This window comes from Plectropomus leopardus, chromosome 21 (assembly GCF_008729295.1).
Source record: "Plectropomus leopardus isolate mb chromosome 21, YSFRI_Pleo_2.0, whole genome shotgun sequence".
Classification (NCBI taxonomy): Eukaryota; Metazoa; Chordata; class Actinopteri; order Perciformes; family Serranidae; genus Plectropomus; species Plectropomus leopardus.
In genome coordinates, this window is record NC_056483.1 from 10,331,318 (window position 1) to 10,353,242 (window position 21,925).

Consider the following 21,925-nt stretch of genomic DNA (forward strand, 5'->3'; position numbering starts at 1 on the left):
TAGAATAGTCACTAAAACACAAGAACTTAAATTAGACCAAAAATTATTTTATGGGGAAATTCTTTATCCATAAACAAACATTTTTAGGTTCACTCTTTCCATCGTTTCTCGATTGATCTCAACTCAAGGCTTTCCTCTCTTGCTCTTACAAATAACAAAAAAGCAACAGAGTTTTAGTCAATAGGCCTAACAAAAACTTATAAACAAAAACAAAAATTAATTCATATTCATGTCACATCAGGGGGTTTCGCCAGCCCCCCTGATGTGACATGAATATGATTTTTTTTTTTCTTTTCTTTGATTTTATCTATGTCCATGTTCATTTATTTATTTCACGATTTTTATGAATTTATGTAGGCCCTATTGGTATTATGATTATTTATTATTATTGTTTATTATGTTATGTGTAGATCGTCTATCATCTGTGCACTTATGTATGTTTGTGTTCTTGTTGATCTAGCATATTTATAGGCCATATATATTTTTTGTTAAACAAGGCTGTGAAAAAAAACTACAAACATTGCTTTTGAAAAAAAAAAAAAAAAAAAAAAACACCAATGTGTTATGTTGTGGGTTGTACAGACATTTAAATAAGTAGTTTTCTTTGATTCCTTTAATTCTACTTACATCACTTACGTTACCCTACTTACATTTCAAACGCAGGTCATTTAGAGCACAACTGTTGCAGAAGTGAGCATCGTTGCTATGGTTACAAAAAACTACAAACAAAGTGTAGTGGGTCATGTAGTCCTAAAATTGCTTCGTTGGCCGGACTTTCATCCTAGAAAAGTGGTGCATTCACTACATTACCCAGAGTCCTATGCGATCCAAATCGATGGCAGTTATGTGTACAGCTCTGCGTTGTACGAGGGATCTTTGTGACGACTTCTTAACACTTTTTGTTCATTATAAAACGAGTAAAGTAGTTTTTTGTTGCTATTTGTATAACAGGGCGCTGTAATGGCGTTTGGGATCATATTATAGTAGCTGCGGTAAAATGCTAATATAATCCACAATAACTAAACAGATGACATTCCCAGGTCACAATCCTCACCTGTTTCGGTGGAGGAGGCTCGGCAAGAGTAAAACATCTGCAGACAAGGTGAGTTTAGTTTTTGGAGTAATGTTAAACTGAAAAGCTAGAGCTTCTAATTCTAATTGAAAAGGGGTTATACTGTGGCTGCCTATTCTAGATAATAAATTTAAGCCCACCTCAACACTTTCTCTTACATAAAAAAAGGATATTTTTTAATCCATTTTCACTTTTTAGACCCTTTGCCCCAGGATTATGAAACCCCCCTAAAGAGATTAACAGAACTGTTAATAAATGGTCCTGTCAGATTTATGAATAAATCAGTGATATGGATGAATACATGGCTCATGTCAGTATCATTTCCAGATGCTCAAATGCCTGCAGCCTCATATATGTGCAGCCTGAGACAGAGATAGCTGAATCCGATGTCTGGGAAATTATTTTGAAGTAATGTGCTGATTTAAGGCATTAGCTAAGCTGTCGTGTGAAATAATCCGCAGACATCAGGCATGTGGCTCAGCCCTGGATTTGTGCTGTGCCGACAGCTCAAGGTGTCTGAGAGCTCGGCTGGGCATTTTCAAGCAGGCAGGAAGTTGACCATGACATCAGTGATTTCTCTTGCAAACTCCCACTTGACATGATTTTTCTTTCCATAACAGATGCCTGTGAAGAATGGTGATATCGATCAGTGGAGAAAGGTGAGAAGAATTTAGGTGCAGGTGTAGCTGTGTATATTTTGTAAACTGGATTTGGATTGATGGTGGGCAAACAAGCAATTTAAATATGTCACACTTGACCCATTAACCCTGAACCTTCATCAGTTTTCTTGTGCTGCAGTTAGACGCCTGTCATAAGTAGTTTAACCTCTGAAACCTGAGAAAATTGGTTTGATTTCTGTCAAAACACAGGAAAAACATAATGAGCAACTTGGAAAGAAATATCCCGCAAAATGCAAAAAAAAAATAAAATAGTAAAAGGTGACATGGAAATAATAAAAATCAGAGAAAAATGTCCAGAAAACTATATTAAAATTCTCTTACATATTTAAAATGAGAAAGAAATGAAAAATATATATATATTTTTAAAAGTAAGAAAATAGCTTTATTGGCACTTTCTTGAAATTATTTTCTTGTTTTTTTTCCTTGTATGTTTGTTCTGTATTTTCAACTTTTCCCCCTATTTTCCAGTCATTTTTTGTAACGTCTTATTCATATACATCTGGGCCATTTCTAACTAAGTTGCTCACGCCACCCTCTGATATTTTTGACAAAAAAAACAAGCTAATTTGCTTAGGTTTCAAAGGGTTAGCCAAGTAATTGGATAATCATCAGATGCATTGATAATGTTACCAATTATTAGATTATTTACTTGTCCTCAGCGCGTGGAGGCAGCATCTGAGTTTGCTGTATCTGAAGTCTTCTCCCAAAAGAAACCTCATTTAAGGACTAACAGCGTGGCTGTACCTTTGCAAAGCTCTGACCAGTTAAGAGACCACGATGACGCTTACAGTGAAGGTAGGTCAGCCCATTAAAAAAATAACAGGAGTGTCTCTTGAGAAGTGTTACCTATATAATAGAGTTGAGCCTGTGCAGCAGCTGCAGGCTGAACAATAGTATCTGATTGCTTGCTTCCTGCAGCACAAGCTCTCCTTGGTGATTGGCTGAGCAGTAAGCTGCGGCTGGAGCTGGACATGGAGGAAGATGATGACCTGATGTGCTACAGTGAGAGGAGGAGTCCTGCTGCACCGGGTAGCGCTCAACCTGCAGCCCTTGACTACACCAACTTTGATGGTACAAAGCAAGGACGAAAACTAAGTTACCAACCAAACTAACTATATATATATATATATAAAAACATCTAAATAAAAAAAACATAAAATAAAAAAAATATATATATTATTTTGACGTATAGTAGATCCCACTACAATAGTGCCATATGAGTTGTGATTTTAGTGGCCATTTTTTAGTCATTTACACTAATTAAAAGATTATCTGTTTTTTGCTGGCATCTGTACCATAAAAGCATGTCCCCTTATATCTGGAATAGGATTTTAATTTTACCATATAAAATCACTGGTGCAGTCCTTTAGAAAAAAATGTCTGTTGTGATTTAATTATTTTACTTGTATGCAACGATAACCTAAACTAAGCTCAAACAATTCATAAATATGACATAACACCCCATCATTCTCCTTCTGTATTTAGGATTTTGTTCTTATGACATTATTTTAGGATTTTTGGTCGACATACTATACTCTAATCTATATCCATTTCTGTTCTAAGATCTGTACAACTGCCTGGCCGGGGAGGAAGAGCACAGCACAGTCAGCAGCTTCCTACAAGGCCTGATGGAGCAAGAGGTCCTGGACTCTGGTGTGATGGAGGAGCTGGCACTGGATGTTGGACAAACAAGGAGGAAGTTCAAAGATCCAATTGTCACCATGGAAGCACGACACCTGCAGGTAGGTTGCCTAAGTGATTAACTCGATATAGTAAGAGACGTGAATGCTACAAGAGGAACAATCAGCACCCAAGTTTTTTTTTCACTCGCTCCACTAATTGCCACTGAAGGTGCGAGAGAACAGAGCCCGGCGGGAGGCCGAGAGGCAGAGGCAACAGAGAGAGAGGGAGGCTCAGCGGGGCGCCAGAGCGGAGGCAAAGAGGAGGGAGCGAGAGGAGGAGGCCAAGAGGAGGGAGCAGGCACGCAGACAGGACGAGATGATGCAGAAGGAGATGGTGAGACTGCGACGTCAGATGGAGGAGAGAAGAGGCCTGGAACAGCTAGTTCGACAGAGGTATGGTGTCCACATCATCCGCTGGTCTGCGCTGAAGGGTTTAACATCTCTATCTGAACTAAGTCTCCTGTCTGACTGCACCGGACAGGATCTCACCTCTTCCTACCTCAAATGGTGGATTGAATGGATCCATGGTAACATATTTAGAGGGACAGGTAGAAGTGTCCCTCTGGAGAATACAATAACTCTGGGTCAGCACTGCTGGGTAATCTCTCACAAAGTGTTCACCAGACAAGACTTTGTGTCCTGAGGAGCCCCCTTCCTTAAATGCAACTGCTGGCTGTCAACATGCAGAAAAGAAAATGTTAGACCTTTAGATATACCTTATAAAGGTGCTGCTAAGAATAGTTTTAATTGGGTAAATACAAGATTGCAGAGGTGCTTGAAATACTTAAATTCAACACTCAGGAGTTTAAGTCTTCGAAAACCTTGAAAATCAGACATTTTTTAATATAGTCCTTGAAAAAGTATTTGGATATAATTGACAGGATAGCAGATTGATACATTATTTCATAAAAACCTATCAGATAATTGTTTAAACTAGGATGCAAAGAGCAGCCTAAATGCTAAATGCTTACGCCAGTACTCACAATGACAATCCTAAAGCTGAGGCAAATGTCAGGGGATTATTTAAATCAGTAGAATTCATTGTTTCCAGGAATATACAAATAAATAAGTTGAAAATCTGATAAAAAACTATAACTCTGGAGGGCATGAAAATTGAAAAGAGAAAAATAAACGATAAATGGCCTTGCACTTGTATTGGGCCTTTTTAATTTTCCAACCACTTGAAGTGCTTTTTACTCTATTTATCATATTCCCAGTTCACACACACATTCATACAAGGTACCACCTGCACACCTAAACACACACACACACACACACACACACACACACACACACACACACACACACACACACACACAAATAACTCCTAATGGCTGTGCTATCAGAAGCAATTTGGGGTTTAGTATGTCTTCCCCACATGCAGGAGCCACCTCCTGAGCCACAGTCAGCAGTCTTAAGAGGATGAGCACTCTCTTCTGAAAATGGTTTCTCTTTGGGCCATTCTTTACAAGGCCCTCACATATGTATGTTTATTCCACAGGGAAAGGGAGAGAGTGGAAGGGCAAAGGGCAACCAGAAGCCTCCAGTCAGCTCCTCCACTTCCCACAAAACCTCAGCTGCAGGACACAGAGCGACTTTATAAGGAGCAGAAAATTCAAACCATGGTTCACATGGGTCATCTAAAGGTTGGTTCCTGTGCCGTGTGTGTGGGTTGATACAGTGAATGTATTGATATAAATTATCTACCTCACGGGCCCTCATGTTTGAATGTGCATGTTTTAGTGTCTGCAGAGGCATTTCTTTGGATGGTATTCAGTGGTGTTAGACCGAAGGCTACGGTTAGGTAAGGCCATGGCCCTCTGTGATTGGAAGCGGCAGCTGAGGTCCTGGCGAGCGTGGCGGGCAGTGGTGTGGGAGGAACGTCACCAGCGAGAGGTTGCGAGAACAGAGGAGGATCTACGAGCTGAAACCAGGCAAGAATTAAAAGAAATTGCGTCAAAAGGTCCTGATCCTATCATTTTTTAAATCCTGCCTTTCACCACAAATGTCGCAATATAAATTGTTTAAATGTAGACCATTAATTATGACAATATTTCTCAAAGACACTCACTGATAAAAAAAAAAAAAAATACATCCTGTTCCCCCCCCCCCCCCCCCCCCCCCCCCCTTGATCAAGCAATAATTGAGGGTTAAAAATAAGTCCACATCTGTTCCCTACTCTAGACAACGCCAGCTGGCTATGGAGAGTGACCGTAGGCGGCTGCTACGGCGGTGTCTGAATGAGTGGCAGCTATGGTGTCAGATGGAGAGGGAACAACGAGAGCTTTTGGCCCAGCAGCAGGAGACTCGGCGCAAGATGGCTGCCTTAATCGACGCTGCATTAACAGGCAAACTCAAGGCCGCAGAAAATCCAACTTATCAGCTAATCATGTGCCCACTTGAGCCGTCTAACCAACCAGAAACTCTGAAAAAGGTCAGAGGTGCATTCAGAAATCCTCATATCATTAGTAAGGGGTTGATTCAAATGTCTGTGTTAACTGAAAACAACCTGTAAAAATCACATTTTTAGTGAAATCATGACTAAAACATCAGCCCTACCCTTGGCAGGTGATGCTAAAGGCTAAAATTACTGAGGCAATAAATACGTTTGGGACTGAAATTGAACAAAAATTGTTTTGCATGGGGTGACCTAAACCTTTCTCAGTTAAGTCAGCCAGAGGGAAAAACTTTTCCTGCTGAAATATTCAGAACTCTGGAGATTGAGAATGAGGTAAGAAGGAGTGGTGTACCTATAAGGGACGGGGGGGCATAGAGCAGATGGAAGAAGGTGTAGGATTGTGGAACAGAGCTCAAGGGACGAAAGAAACAGAACAGGAGATGAAGTTCACGTTGACAGGGTCAATAAAGAGGCCATATTAGGCCCTGCTGCTTACATATCAGGATTTCTGGTGCTCAGTGAAATTTAAATTGCTCTCAGATACTTTATCGTATTCCCCTTAAACCTTCTGTAGAAGTAGGCCTAAATTGGGATTTTTTTCTGCTCTTTTTCCTTCTTTTTTTCAGGAAGATCACCAAAGGTCAAGCACTGGAGCCCCCGACGCCTCTTCAGTACATCAGACCCCTATGGGTGCTGTGGCCCAGCCCACTCAGCCGTGGCAGGTGACTCGACGCCATGCAGCACCGACTGCCGGTGAGCTCCAGAGGGCACAGCAGAGAAGTGAGGGCAGCGGTTTTATGTGTTCAAAAAGAGCAGTGTCTCCGGGCAGCAGGTTTGAGAACAGGCACACCGTCCAGCAGCAGATCATCACTCAGCAGAGGAAGCTGCTGAAAGAGCAGCAGGAGCAGATTGCTCGGCTGAAGGAGGAGCAGAATATGGCGGGACTGGAGCTGGAAATGGAGAGAACCGCACAGCTCACCCAGTTATCAGTGCGAGGAGGCTCCAGACCAAAGAGGTACAACACTGACCCTCAAGAGCAGAGGTAGGCTCACTGCACCTCACCAAAATGTCACCCACCCAAGCTCTAAATATGTGAGTGTATTATTTTTTCAAACGTCACCCTCTATAAAGCTGTAGCTAATGGCTTCATTAATGGTTAATTAACCTTTTACCACATGTTTTGCAGTGTGGGAGGAAACCGGAGTACCCGGAGAAACCCTAACTATGAAATAATAAGTAGTTAATGTTTCAGGAGGGAGAAACCCCAAAGATACACAAGACGTAAACATTAGCAGTGTCCTCCTCAGCTGAGCTGTAACATTAACGAGCTCAGTGGTTTTAGGTGGGTTAACAGTAGGTGCACAATTTCTTCTGTGCTGTGACCCATAACTTGGCAATGATTTTTGGAGAGACATTACTGTTGAGTTTTTCAAATGTTTTTTTGGCGCTTTGAGCACCACAAGTTGAGTGCCATATATACCACAATAAACTTAATTTATATAGCACTTTTTTAAACAAAGTTACAAAGTGATTTTCAGAAGACAATCACAAAAACAAACACAACACAGCGATCAAGTACAAAGGTCACAGGGGGTTAATAAAACAAAGCAACAGCAACCTTCTCAAAACTCATAAAGGCTTTCCTATAAAAAAAAAAAGTCTTAAGAAGTGATTTAAAAGATGCTAAAAATGGAGCAAGTCTGATTTCAATGTGCAAGGAGTTCCAGAGTTTAGGGGCTCTGATGGCAAAGGCACAAGCACCTTTTGTCCCCAGCCAAGAGCAGGGAACCACAAGAAGAGCTGTATACACTGACCTAAGGGGGCGCCGGGGTATGTAGGGGGTCAATAACTCGATGTAAATTGGGGAAAGTCCATGCAGTGCCTTAAAAGTGATCATTAAAAAAAAGATTTTATTTATTTAATTTAAAATCAATGCGGTAGGAAATATAATTAAGAGAAGGCAGGCATCTCTAGGGACAATATCTCACACTCAGAACAACAACAACAACAAAAAAACTAGACCAATAAACAGCACAACAGTTAACAGGAAAATATGTATTTCGAATTTTGGAGTTAAATGTCCCTTTAAGTCATTTGTTGCAAAAAAAAAAAATGGGAATGGGAATATGAAAGTTTTGTGCCTTCACTGGTGATTCAGACTGTTCAGCCCTTTGAACAAGTACATTACAGTCTGTGTATATACATTCTTTACCTCCTTTTCAACCCTTTTGCTTCAACCTCCTGGACAATTACCTCATAAGACTGTCTCCATACTGCCATGCCCAAATGTGCCGAAGCTCTCCTTCGATGATTAAGCGCTTAGTTTAGTTCATTTCTCTTTCTACACTGCAGACTGATGTTGGCAGGTCATTTAAAGGATTTTTTACAGAAATAATACCATTTTACACTATCATCTCAAATGTCTAGAGTAGTGCAGACGTTTTTTTGTTTTCAGGAGCTACACTGAGGTGAACGGGGGTAAAAGTCATTATCCGTTAATAGCTTTCCCTATTAAATACAAGACACATACTGTAGGAGTCAAAAAGAGCAGCTACAGAAGGATTTTAAAGCTTAGAGAGAACAGAGGAGCAGGAGGTTGTGCTAAGGTTTTGTACATTCATGGTTCTTGTTGGACTGCAGATAAAATACACTTTCCAAAAAGTCTATGCAACATTGTATATTTCAGTTTTCAGTAAAACTAAAAACTTTTGCACATCACCTCATACTAAAATTCATTTAGAGATTTTTGGACAGCCTGACACACGTCAGTTGAGCTCATCAGAGTTAAATTTGCCCTACAAGGATGTGGAAGATGTGAATGCACAGACAGTGTTATGACTTGCCTTTTTTTTCCCGTTCTTGTGGCGGTGATGGTTACTCTTGCAGGGTGACGAGCATTACTGTAGAACCTGACAATCTCCGTGCACCTCGGAGCAAAACTGTCACACGTCAAACGTCCGCCCATCCCATCATCACAGGTCAGTATGGAGGGTCCTTCACTCAGAGAGCTTAAAAGCACAAGACGACACACACAAACTCACCTATACATGCAGAATGACATAGCAGGTACTAATCTTCTTCCAAACATGTAGCTCTTTTGTCAAGAAGATTGCATGACCCTGGATCACACAATATTTGCATATATAAAGTCCTACAGGTCAAAACATCCTGCAGGAGTAAAACACATTTTCCTCCTAGTTACATGTTTAGAATACAAAGGAGGAAACATACATAAACATCCACATACCCACTCCTTTTGTACCACAAAGGAATACCGTGTGTTCAACTCACCTCTCTCTCGCTTTGAAGCCATGGAGGAGCGTGCACGTCAACGCGCAGGGCGGAGGAAGGAGATTGAGGAACTCAAGAGAAAGAAGGAAGAGGAAAAACTAGTAAGAGGCGGACTATTTGTTTACTAATTAGCGTGTTGTAATTGTCTGAAACAATATAAAGAAAGCACATTTAATTGAACTTGTCAGGCTAAGATGAAAGCCGCAGAGGAGCAGAGGCAAAGGGAGGAAGAGGAGGAGAAACGCAAAGCAGCAGAAAAGAAGAGGGAGGAGAAAAGGCAGGAAAAAGAGGTGAGATTCATATTTCCCCAAAAACTTGAGTCCGAATCGAGGAAGCAGTGACACACAGAGGGACTGTACTCTTGTGTCACATTGCAGAATATTAGAATAATGTCACTTCTTTCTGCGTTTGTGAAGAGGGAAGAGGAGAAACAGAGACAGCTGAAGAGGCAGCAGGAGCTCCTGAAGCTGGCCCGACAACACTACCACAGAAACTTGCTGTTACGGCGAGGCCTGACGCCATGGAAACGCCTCATTCTGCTCAAACAAGCCAACCTGCAGGTGAATCACCTGTCTTTTCCATTTCAGCCACAAGCTACAGCAACACAGTGTAGCCAGCCAAATTTAGCCTGCCCTCAGTCCTCAAACTCAACATTTAAAAGGTCCAGTGTGTAGGATTAAGGGGGATTTACTGTATTGGCAGAAATGGAATATAATATAAGTGTGGGTGTTTTCTTTAGTGTATAATCACCTGAAAATTAGAATTGTAGTGTTTTCATTACATTAAAATGAATAAATGGATAAATCTGCTCCTGCTACAAACCTTTTGAACGTCTTGATCAGAAATAAGTTGAGCACACATTAGTAGGTGCTGGGCTAGTGGTCCCTCTCTGACGTGCCAAAGAGCTTAGGAAAAACCTTGATTTGTAATGTGAAACCCCGATGTTCAGTTTTTTACTGGTTTAAATCATCTGGTCGGAGAGGAGGAGACCTCTGCGGATAATTCAGCTCCTAGTTTCAGCAGGTTGCAATCATCAATCCTTACCGTTAAATGCCACTAAATCCCCCTAAATCTTACACACTGAACCTCACAGAACCCAAGAGGCACTTTTGATTTTTAAAATCCTGTTTGAACAGCAAACAATGTGAGAAGTGCTTCAGGTTTTCCATTATCACACAAAGAATTACAATAAGCAAAAGGGAATTTTGACTTGTAAGGGTAAATCCGAGTCCAGGTTCACACCATGGATTTGAATAATGTAAAGTCGGGTTTTAGCCTTTCTTGCATACAGTACTGCATGTGCATCTGCTATGTGACTTGAAGGCATTCGCTTAAAGGCAATGTGTGTCTATGAAAGGCTTTTCAGAATTCAAATCTTTACAAGTGGGTGGATGTTTTTTATGGCTCATGGACTGTTGGTGAACATAATGCTTCCCAATGGTCTCACGCTGAAAAGCGTCTTTAGTTATTTTCCATCCATCTGAGAAAGACTACAAAGACAAATCTGTCTTAGATTTTAGTAATTCAAACAGGATTATACATGCTTTTTTTTGTCATCATGTCAGTCGCATTAACTGTAGAAGTAGAACTTCAGACAGATTCATTTAACCAATAGTATAAATAACTTCTTAAAACTGTCATAATGAGTTGGCTCTTTATCTATTTCTACTTTTTTAGCTGATTTATGTATTCATTTATTTATTCTATATTTATTATCCCTGTTGCTGGGATGATTTTTTTTTGTTCCATTTTAATAATATCTCTCTTTTGGTGCTTTCACCGGTTGGATAGCACTTTGATTTTCAAAAGTGCTATATAAAGTCTCTTATTATTATTACTATAAAGTACCAAAAAACAACATGCTGTGTATCCACAGGAAACCCACTGTAACACATTTAATAGGCTGAGCCTGGGAGTAAAAATATTCTTTCGGCAGCTTAAAAGCTACAAAGCACACATTTACCCACCACCCTGTAACACACTTACACCCTTGGACATGCACACAAAAAGCCCAAACACACACACAAACAAACAAACAAACAAAAGCATATGACATCTATGTAGCCTCATTCTTTTGACTGTATTTCATCTTCAAAATCTTCATCTCTTTGCACAGCATCACACAAAAACTCTTGTGCATACATGTTTCACAGCTAGATATAAACCCTCTTTGTTAAAATGTGAGATGCTTCATCATTTCATAGCACTCCATTGTTTCAACCCTGCACATATGACTGAGTTTGGATGCCTCTACGCTTTTCTCTTCGATCCCCGCCAGCTGGCCGAGAGTCATCACAATCTCTCCCTCCTGAGGCGGTGTACACTAGGCTGGCAGCAATCAGCAAGAGAGTCCCTGTCTGAGAAAGAGGCTTCTGCTGACCAACTGCACCAGCACTTTTTACTTCGCAGGAGCTTAAGCGGTTGGAAAAGAGTGTGTATATACTTCCTCACACACACACAAACACAGTTACTATCAGTATTGCATTCTCCCCATCTTCTGCTGGTGACTTAGAGCAACATGCTTTCTTATCTCCTCTTCTATCTGAACTCAATCATGTTTTCAGGTGCCAAGTCTTAAAAGAAAAAAAAGTTTAGACCATTTTCTACTTCTTGTTTAAACTAGTGCCATCTCGATTATTTTAACCTCCTGAGTAATATGTTTCATTGTGGGTTTTAATGCTAAAAGATGGGATGAAGGCCAATAAGCAGCATTTGTACACCGTTAAAAAATATCCCCATCTTGTCTGTCTCAGCTAAAGGACTGGCGGATGATTCAAGACGAGAGAGCCCAGCGTTTCTATCGCGCTCGAACACTGAGGAGGTTTCTGCTGGCGCTGCTGGACCATGTGAGCCAGGAGAGGCTGGTTGACTGGGACCGTCAGGAGCTGGCTCAGGAGCACTATAACAGGTCTGCTATCTGTGACTTTACCGTGTGTTCACTGTGTGGCGGCTGCAGTGTGCTCTGCCAGTAACATAATCGACTAACAGGGTGTCAAATTAAATTCAACAGCTTGGTTAATTACGAGTTGAAAGGTTATATCAGAGAATGTGTTTACAGTATGCCAGAGAAACCACAATGCCTTTAATTAACATCAGACTAGATCAACATTTTAAGGCCTGTTCTATAAAGACAAGTAAGACTTCCAAAGCCCTTCAGAATAAGATACAGGCTGCCCACTGGGGCATGCATCTTTGGGCAGAAGAAAGTGTTGAACATTTATCAATATGAAATATGAGAGCTTTTGTAACATTTTGACTTTCCACTGCAACTGCCAGTAAATTAAATTATGAACCACCATCTCATTAATGGCAGTAAAGAGCCTGCTGTAATCTGCTGTTACAGTAGCTGTAAATGTCTCCGCATTATGTGATTAATGGAGTCAGCTGGGGTCTTTTGCTGCTAAATTACAGAGTGTTCATATCTTGACTCTTCTATAATACTGAGTGATTAAAAAATAGAAACTACTTTCTGCAATAACATTCTCTTTTCAGCTAATAGTTGTGAATACATTTTACCTTAGAGGAATACTTCAACCACACCTGACCATCTGTATATCAGTTACTCACCCCATGTAAGATTTTGGGAGGAAAACTTTTGTTTGTCCCACATGCTTCCACAGTGAGCTGAGCATCAAAAAACTGAGAAAAATCTTGATGAATTGAAGTCATAGATATATGACAACACTGTATGAAAACATCTGTTCCCACTTACCCTGCTTATTAGCTCAACTTCAACAAGGTGGATTGTATATGGTTTCAAGAGAATGAATCCTAATAACCTTAGTGACTTTTCCTCTACTGACATTTGTGATTTTAAAGGAATAGATCACCCCCGAAATGAGAATTTGTGTCTAAATTACTCACCCCTTGTTATGTTGAGAAACTTTGTCAGAAAACGTTTTTCTCCTCCATGGTAGACACAGAACCTGGAAGAAAGAGCGAAAAAAACTCTTGATGAATTAAAGTCACACAACTCAATCCAAGTCTCATTTATCCAGTCAAATGCTCTGTATTTCCTAAACAGCCTTTTCAAAGTCAGACTCCATTGACAAAAAGTTTTACCTCTCTGAACACAGGATGTGCTGCTCTACCGCTGCCTTGATCAGTGATTTCTGAGGAAAGGGCTGTCTGTTCAGGAAATATTAAGCATACAACTGGATAAATAAGACTTGAGTTATACTGCAACATTTGAGTGAGCGTTTGTAAACAAATGTTTTAATATAGTTTTGCTGTTGTTAATCACAGCCCCCTGTGACAGTTCATCAAAATGTTCTCAGTTTTTGGATTCTACGTTCATCAAGAAGGAATGCAAGAAAAACAAAGTATTCTTTACCAATTGAATATAACAAGGGGTGAGTAATTTCAATACAAAATGTCATTTTGGGGGTGAAGTATTCCTTTAAAACTACAAATGGCAGCAGAGGAAAGGTCAAAGGATCACTAAAGGTATTAGGAACGATCCTCTTAGAAGCATGAAGCTGAAATAATTCACTGGATAAGTGGAAACTTTGACTTACCGATGGCACTAGAGGAAAAGTCAGGGGATCACTAAAGATTTATCCTCTCAGTACGATAGATATGTGAACCAAATGTGATGGCAATGAACCGCTATAGATTTTGAGAAATTTTAGTCTGAACCAAAGCGATGCACAGACAGACCAACATTGCTATCCTTGGAGCCAAACAACCAGCATGACTAAAAAAAATAATAAAAAGTCAGTTTGGTGTCTACTTGAAAACTTTTCCAATTTACATTTAAATAGTTTTGCAAGATTTTCTTCCTATAAATTAATCATTTTTAAATAAGCAGACACATTCTGGTTTGGGTTATGCTGAATAACAGCATTATTTGGTGGTCTTGATTCCCATTGTGGAAAAAAATAATAATTAATTTAGCACTGGTCTAATTTCATGTTTTCACCCTCACTGACACAAAATGTGAGTGCCTATAAACTTCTCAGGTGAGGTCAGCTAAATGACCAGACCCTGCAGGTGAATTCCCACCGGCTGCCCAGCTGCCACTGTCAATAAGTCCCCTGTGACATCATGTAAAAACTCATTAGCCTGGGTTTTGCTCCCTATAATTCAGTTTCTTATTGCTCATTTGCTCTGTCACCGTCTGTGCCTCCATCTGCTTACACTTCAGACGGGTGCTGCGGCGATGTTTGCTGTCCTGGAGGCAGCTTCCCTGTCTGCTGCGGAACGAGAGAGTGAGGGAGGAGCGGCGGGAGAGGCTGGGACGAAGAGTGACTGAGGTTCTGCCTGATTTCTGCTCCCATCCACTGTAAAGCCTCTGGGAGAAACAAACACTGTGGGAGACAAACTGCACAACCACACAAACATCTGGAGAGGACATAAAAACACAAAACATTTGCACTTTTCTCACATTCATTTAATAAAAATTAATAAATAAATTTCATACAAACATGGACCCAATCAACTTTTAGGATACCAAAAAAAAGCTTTCAATCCCTTTAATAAAAGCAGCAACAGTGTAAAGCTAACTTCTCAAAGTGACATTAATGTGCATCGACTTATTTGCTTTTTAACATTTCCAGGGCTGTTTAAATAAGGAATCATTTTAAGGGAATAAAAGTAATTCCTCATATATTTCACGCACTGATGATGTGACTTGTGCCAAGATGTTTGATTCATCTGTGATAAATATCCATGACACATCAAGTCCAAATAGGTACCCTGCTTTGTGAACACCACAGATAAGTGTTTGTGGAGGACAAAGTGTGCAGAGAGAACATCCTTGAAAAGACGTTTTGTGCAGGACTGACCGACTCCACAGGCGTCATCTTGTTGAAAAATGTCCCTACGAGGATCAGAACAGATTACTCATTCTCACATGTACTCTCTTGTATGCCGACTCCCAGCAAGGCACTAGAATGTAAAGCAGACATAAAGACAAATGTTCAAGTCTGAGAAAGACAGTCGGTGTGACGGAAACAGAGATATTTGTTTGACGGAGAGGCCGATTACATGTGGAAAGAGATTGAAAGGTCAGTGTGAGAGGAAACAGCTGCATAGAGGAGTTGGCAGTTGTGATAAATGGCAGTGAAAGTATCTTATTGGTGGTTGTTATTGCTATATATCAAAGTCAGAGCAACTCAATAGCAGCAATAACCCGTGACGGCAGCTCTCAGGTTTGCTGCAAGCAGAAGAAGAAACCAGTGAAAGGAGCCATGCTGCCATCCAGTGGACATAAACAAGAACAGCTACCAAAAGCTCCACAATTTGAAAAAGGTTGGGTAGCAATCTCTTACACCAGGTCTGTTGGGATGGGAGAGGGTGGATTCAGTTTTTCTCCCATAGTCATGAACTCTTCCCAGTTGCCACGGAAACCTCGGGAGTAGACACCAGTGTCCACGACGAGCCCCCAGTAGGCGCTGCGAGCAGTTTTGTCTCTCAGGGCTGCGCGAGCCTCGCGCTCAGTTACGTTGTAGCTCACATTGATGACCTGCACCAGCAGCAGGTGGAGCAGCCCGCAGGTCACAATGCTGCTGTACCAGCAGCAGGTGAAGCAAAGTGCAGTGCTGAAACACAAAGAGAACAATCAGACAAACCAGGGCTCTCTAGTCTGCATAATTATTACATGACATAATTTAGTAGCAACTGTAAACACACTGTATCTTTGGCATTTCTGTACTCAGGTTTCCTACAGCTTAACCCTTTGAAACTTGAATCAAAATTATCTTCTTGTGCTGCATTCAGACCCTTTGAAACCTGAGTGAATTGGTTTGATTTCTTTTAAAAACATGGGGGAAAAAAGGCAATGACCAACTTCGCTAGGTGTTTGACAAATTGCAAGAAATTAATAAAAGGTGTTAAAAAATTCATCTAAAAACAGTTTAAAAATAAGAGGCGAGGATTTTTAGAAAATGACTTAAAAATAGGGGGGGGAAATATCCAGAAAACTGTGTTTATAATTAGAAGAATTTTAAATTACAAATTATGTTATAGAAAAAACTATAATAAAATAAATAAAAGAAATACTTATACTTTTTAATTCAAGGGCTTTTTAAAGTCTGTTTCTTGTTTGGTTTTGAGGGGGTTTTCCCACTTATTTTTAAGTAATTTTCTTGTGAAGTTTTTCCAGTTTTTTGCTCATTTTTGGACCTTGTCTTATCAAGTTTATTGTTGCCTTCTTCCTATGTTTTTGAAACAAAACAAACCATTTATTATTGTTATTATTATTAATAATAATAATATATGAATGTTGGTTCAACTATTCTGATCTGTGTGACATTAATGTAAAAAAATATTATTTTAAATTACTTTTAAAAATGTGTTTTAATTGGACATTATTTCAAATAGATCAATTATTTTGACTTTTTACAATGCAACATCTGGAAAAAAAGATAAATAAAATCCTACTTACAGGTCTTAGCATTTTTCAGTCTTTTGACAGATCGATTAAGACATTTTGATACCAATGATGGCTTTATTTTTAGATTAATGTATTCAATACCTTTTAAAACGTTTTAACGATCTGCACTGATATAAATATTTCAGTGATAAAGTCATATTTGCCAGTAACATTAGTATAACTCGTCCAGAGTGTATGTGTAAGTGTTTGTCTCTGCTCTCAGTACCTGTACTGATCGTAGACCCCCGGGCAGTAGAGCAGGGCGATGACGAGGCGTTGATTCGGACACACACTCTGCAGCACCAGGCTGATCCCGTACAGCGAGGTCGACAGGAAGAGGACGAGCGTAAGCAGGAAGCTGCGGTGATTGGCCTGCCCCACACAGCTGTTTATCCTAGCCAGGCACCGACGGAGGGGACGTACAAACAAACAAGTACACACACAGGTAGACAAAACATGGTACTGAGACTCCAGGGTCACACTACAGTACACACATGCAGGACCACACATAAAAGTGTAGGAGTGGATGACTGAAACAAACTGCTCACTTGTAGCTGATGTTAACTCACAAAACATACAAATATGGTAAATAAAGACACAACAGGTGTGAACAGGACACACACTCATTCAGTCTGAGCTGAATACATATCCTGGAAAGAAAGACAGTCACTTAAGGGCCTTATTTTGAAAATTAGAAAGGACGCTTTTTGAGATTTATTGAATTGTTTATGCAGAAAAGACGAGCAGATGACAAAAGAGAAAATTTCAGTGTTTGAGGTGAGAGAGGAGGAAAGTGATGACAGGTGAGAGGCATTTTAATGGAACCAACCAGACACAGTGGTGGTCGAGACGCAGCACGCAGACACCACAGATCCGACAATGTCCCGCCCTTGGGGGCCGCATCACCCTGCACACCGGACACCAGTTCCTGCGGCTGCTTTCCTTCAGCTCCACCCCTGCGTGCTCTGGCGATCCCGCCCGGTTGGCTACTGTCATCGTCACATCCTGCCGCCCGCCGTTGACGGCAGGGTCTTTTTCTGCCAGGGGGCGGTAATATGTCACGGTGCTGTGGACGGACTCTTGGTTTGACCTCACAATGCCAGGTCCTCTCTTGGTGTGGACAAGGGCCACCAGGGTGAGTATGACCCCGACGGTTACCACCGTCAGCTGGAGCTGACCAACTTCCCCGCGGGGAAGCACCTCAGTGATGAACAAGTAGTACATGTACGCCAGCGAGAAGAGGGCCAAGCTGAGGAAGAAGAGTGTCTGTCCCTTCTTGCGGTGGGTGAAGTAGTAGTACCACAGCACCAGGCCGGGCAGAGCTGTCAGAGTCACCATGCCGAGCAGGAAGTGTAGAGCAGCGAGGTGCAGCAGGACAGGAAGGAGGACAAGAGGAGGGATGACGGACAGCTCCACTTTTCGGGCTCCACCCCATAGCCAGGGTACACGGATACGGTCTGTGACAACTGCCGCCACATGGGACAGAGATTCAGGTTTCTGAGGCTCCCTCTTCAGAAACCTGAAAGAGTTTTTTTTAACATAAAATCTTTTACTTCAGGAAATCAACAACTTTTTTTACAACATGAGCAAACCTTTACCCACAACGTCTCAGCATTTTCAAGACTTTTGAAAGATTGACATAAGAGATTTTAAAGCCAATTAAGGCCTTATTTTTAGATTAATGAATTCAATGCCTTTTAAGACTTTTCAAGGATCTGCGGGATCCCTTTAAATATGAGAACTTCCCATTTTCTGCTGTTTATTATCATTGTAAATCGAATCTCCGGCTTTTGGGCTGCTTATGGGACAAAACAAGCACTTTAAAGATGCTACTTTAGGCCCAGCGAAATTTGGATGGGCATATTTTCAGTTTTAGGGACATTTTTTTGGACAATCACTTATCATTTAATTAATTAAAAAAAAAAAAAAAGATCATTGTCATTTAAAATAATCATTAGTTGCAGCCCCAGTGTTGTTCGCTTCATTGTCTCCCACCTGTCGCAGGCGTCATCCAGGTCCTCACAGTCACAGCAGCAGGCTGCCACGTGGCTGCGCTCTCCGAATCTGTTCACATACTCGCAGCAGCACAAGGTCTCCTCCACCTCCAGCACCTTCTTGGCTCGCTTCTTCATGGTGGACAGCCTGTCAGATTAAAAAAAAAAAAAAGTTTATTAGTACCGTTATTAATATTTGTGTCGTGGATAAAACGACATTCAGAGACAAGAAAAGTGGCACATAAGAGACAGGAAGTGAAAGATAATAATACTCTCTAAGCCCCGAAATGTCCTGTGCACACAGCAGCTTACCAGCTATGTGTATGTGTTTCAAACGCTGGAGCGGTTCCAAACAGATTTCCACTACGTAACACAGCAAAGTAGACCCTGTTAGTTTGACCTGGTCTGACTCCTGCCCACACAGCCGTCACACATCTGTCATGCTTTTAATGATTTAAAGCAACTGGACGGTCCCGCCGCTGCAGCCTGCTGGCTTGGTTAGACGGCACAGATGGATTTGGGCTGGGGTGAGACAGGGGAGGCTTTTATAACACTCAGAGGTCTTTAGTGTCCCCTCGATCACACAGAGCAAGACAAGTGGGATTAACCCATCAGATCAGTTGAACCTCTCTCTGCGGGGCATTGAACGACCCTCTGATTAGCAATAAATCAAAGCATGACAAGGTATTTTATTGTTATTAGGCAGCCACTGATCAAACTAATGTGATAAATGGGACATGAGGCTCAGGAAAGGTCGCCAGCATCAGACTGGTGAGTCCTTCCAGAAAGCCGAAAGCAAGTAAAAAGAGCCTTAAAAAAAAGACAGAAGACTACATGTACTGATTAATGAGTGTGTGGGTGTGTGGTAGCACCAACTAGCACATCTGTTCCCTGAAAATAAAAAAATTAATGAAATACTGCTGCAAGTATTCATAGCTTGACTGTGGTGCTCAGCAGGTTTTTCAACACTTTTTCTGTGCCATGCAGTTTCAGTTGCAATTACAGGACCATAAAAACCTTCAAAATAAAATTTAGGACTGCTTGAGCTAAATTATATCTTTGATGTCTTTGGAGGTAGGATTAAGAAAGGGGATGCACACCTAAGAGGTCATTTGATAATTGTCAGAGAGAAAAGGAAATGGCAACTATTTTATTAATTACTTCTTTGAGCTGAATTGTTGTGGGGATTTACTGCCTTTTTGTACCTTATGTTTAGGTTTTAAACAAGATAGCCTAGGTGAACTGAAGATGTTGCCTTGATACAGTTTGCTGCAATAACAATGACTTAAGTGTGATGAACAGACGGCAAAATGTATCTTACGACTGTAAGCGTTAACGTGCAAGTAAGTCTGTACATAATGTGTTTTTTTTTAATTGCATTAATTGCCGGCCGACATGCCTGTCTTTAAGAGGCTGTACCAGACTGAATTTTGAAGTTAGAGAGATAATACTTGTATCAAATAAAACTAGAAGACCTTAAGAATCCAGAGGTACCAACTCTTGGTTGGTCATTTCTTCTCAGTAAGGGGGCTAAATAATGTTTCCTTGGCCTCTGACCTTAACATATCTGAAATCAAAATGTGTTCTTTGGGTACCCATGAGTCTCCCCTTTACAGACATGCCCACTTTATGCTAGTCCCGTGCAGTTTTTTGCTGTCATTTGATTCCCAAATAAGACAATCCAGTAAGAATTGCTTTACCTTGTCAATATGGACTTAGTCACTGCTTTTTAAATTCAATACAAAAAATGCAATTAATCGTGATTATTATTGCACTTCTGCAATAAATTGCAGTTTTTAAAGTCAGTTGTTTGACAGCCTTAATTGTTGTACAGCAAGTCATATTTAAAGTATACTATGCTTACTGAGGCGAAATGGAGAGGTTAATTAATGAAATTTAAGGTATTTTTAACATATTGCAACCATCCCCAGGTTGGAGTAGGTTACAACATCCCTGCTGAAAAAAAACAGCTAAAAAACCATCTTATGCTTGTAGCTGGTTTTAGGTGATTTTATGTGGTTTTAGCTGGTCGAACATGGTCTTATGTGGTCCTGACCCAGTTCCTGCTTGTCTGTGATGGTTTGACATGCTGGTGTGACCAACCTATCAAGCTGTGCACATTTATCTTCATGAATAACACATGACAAAAGACTGATTTATGCGTGTTGCTTTTCATACTTCCCCCTCATGACAGTGTTATTTCTCCACACTCAAGGACATTCATTTGGTTTCAATTTCACAGGAACTTCAATGAATAAACCAGCAAGATTGACCATCACAAGCTGGTACGACTAGCTAAACAATCAAAAATGATTTAAAAACATACGGTAAACTGGCCAAAAAAGCTGGTCAATCATCTCGAACTGGTCAAACTGGGGGGTTTTCAGCAGGGATCTGACTTTTTTCATTCAAATCCAAATTGTAAACACTATGTCATATAGTCATGTTTAACTGGTATGGGTAAACAGCAGACAAATGTAACTCTAACATATAAAAATGTGTTTGTTGAAGTTGAAATAACCTGTAAAAAGGTGTTGCAACCGCCCCCGTTCTCCCCTACATTTGGGCTTTTCTGGAGTCATTTCAGCGTCTCGTGTCAGCCGGTTAATCACCGACTGCAGGGTCACAGCTGACCCACATTTCACCCACCGTACCTGTAGACAAACCTCCGCACAAAACACGGAGCCTAAATACACACAACACATGTTAAAACGCAGCTTCCACATACCTGAACACTGAGCCGCTACATGCCGACGCTTTCCGGTAAATATCGACCGAAACGGTTTCCCCTCTCCGGGCTTCTTAACGGAAGTCTTTCGCCTGGTAACGGCAGTCGTATCCGGTGTTTCTCTGAGCTACATGGCGCTCCGTGAGCCGCGGAAGTTTCCAGAATAACAGCAGCCGGTGATAATCCAGTCTGGGTTTAAGTGTCCCGGGTCGACTGGGGGTCTTTTCACCGGGAATCGTCCGTGTTCACGTTGCCTGTTGAGGGAGACGTCCGGCGGGTCTGCCCCCAAACTGTTTCCCCCCTGACGTCAAAGGAGACTCTCCGCCCAGGACACGTTTACCGCCTCACCTACAGCACACATCTGTGGGCTCCAGACAGTTTCACTCATTTCACTGCTTTTTATACAGCTGAGCAGTTCAGTCTGTAACCGTGCAAAAAAATAAATTAAACAAATAAAAATTAGAAGGTGAATTCTTGCCACAGGTGTTTCTTAAAAGCCTTATTTTCACAATCCTCTGGTATCATTATGGACATTTTTGTCCAAATGGGTAATTTTTCACATTTGTTTTGGAAATTATTTTGGCTGTGTTACCACATATGGCATGATTTTTTTTTATTTTATTTTATTTATTTATTTTTTTTTTTTTTGATTTCCAAGAGTTTCAGTTTAAATTTCTCGAATGGGTCTATAAATATACTTTCACA

At 40.8% G+C, this 21,925-nt stretch overlaps 2 protein-coding genes and 1 long non-coding RNA gene across 3 annotated transcripts; 1 reads left to right on the forward strand and 2 right to left on the reverse strand.

The window, feature by feature from the left end:
• Positions 1 to 955: 955 nt before the first annotated feature.
• On the forward strand, positions 956 to 14,414 carry ccdc191 (coiled-coil domain containing 191). Its single transcript, XM_042510322.1, has 17 exons — positions 956 to 1,102; positions 1,693 to 1,731; positions 2,412 to 2,547; positions 2,671 to 2,823; positions 3,316 to 3,494; positions 3,604 to 3,827; positions 4,936 to 5,080; positions 5,178 to 5,368; positions 5,619 to 5,868; positions 6,459 to 6,874; positions 8,719 to 8,810; positions 9,142 to 9,224; positions 9,312 to 9,413; positions 9,540 to 9,683; positions 11,402 to 11,554; positions 11,877 to 12,031; positions 14,270 to 14,414. The coding sequence occupies exons 1-17, from the start codon at positions 1,028 to 1,030 to the stop codon at positions 14,409 to 14,411; spliced, it is 2,679 nt and encodes an 892-aa protein (XP_042366256.1). The 5' UTR covers positions 956 to 1,027; the 3' UTR covers positions 14,412 to 14,414.
• Positions 8,752 to 14,342, reverse strand: LOC121960556. The gene is made up of 4 exons (XR_006106994.1): positions 14,263 to 14,342; positions 12,988 to 13,049; positions 9,124 to 9,194; positions 8,752 to 8,840 (listed from the first exon to the last, which is right to left on the reverse strand). It is a non-coding gene; the product is annotated as an uncharacterized LOC121960556 (long non-coding RNA).
• Positions 14,415 to 14,564: 150 nt separating the features above from the next.
• On the reverse strand, positions 14,565 to 21,537 carry zdhhc23b (zinc finger DHHC-type palmitoyltransferase 23b). Its single transcript, XM_042510321.1, has 6 exons — positions 21,221 to 21,537; positions 18,494 to 18,640; positions 17,328 to 18,017; positions 16,725 to 16,892; positions 15,396 to 15,665; positions 14,565 to 15,012 (listed from the first exon to the last, which is right to left on the reverse strand). The coding sequence occupies exons 2-6, from the start codon at positions 18,628 to 18,630 to the stop codon at positions 14,964 to 14,966; spliced, it is 1,314 nt and encodes a 437-aa protein (XP_042366255.1). The 5' UTR covers positions 18,631 to 18,640; positions 21,221 to 21,537; the 3' UTR covers positions 14,565 to 14,963.
• Between the last annotated feature and the right edge of the window lie 388 nt (positions 21,538 to 21,925).

Coding starts and splice junctions, on each gene's coding strand:
- ccdc191 (XM_042510322.1), top strand. CDS start 1,028: ATGACATTCCCAGGTCACAATCCTCACCTGTTTCGGTGGAGGAGGCTC. Junction 8,811..9,141: donor CGCCCATCCCATCATCACAG/GTCAGTATGGAG, acceptor CTCGCTTTGAAG/CCATGGAGGAGCGTGCACGT. Junction 11,555..11,876: donor GCTTAAGCGGTTGGAAAAGA/GTGTGTATATAC, acceptor TGTCTGTCTCAG/CTAAAGGACTGGCGGATGAT.
- zdhhc23b (XM_042510321.1), bottom strand. CDS start 18,630: ATGAAGAAGCGAGCCAAGAAGGTGCTGGAGGTGGAGGAGACCTTGTGC. Junction 16,893..17,327: donor CTCGACCACCACTGTGTCTG/GTTGGTTCCATT, acceptor GTGCCTGGCTAG/GATAAACAGCTGTGTGGGGC. Junction 15,013..15,395: donor CCCATCCCAACAGACCTGGT/GTAAGAGATTGC, acceptor TTTACATTCTAG/TGCCTTGCTGGGAGTCGGCA.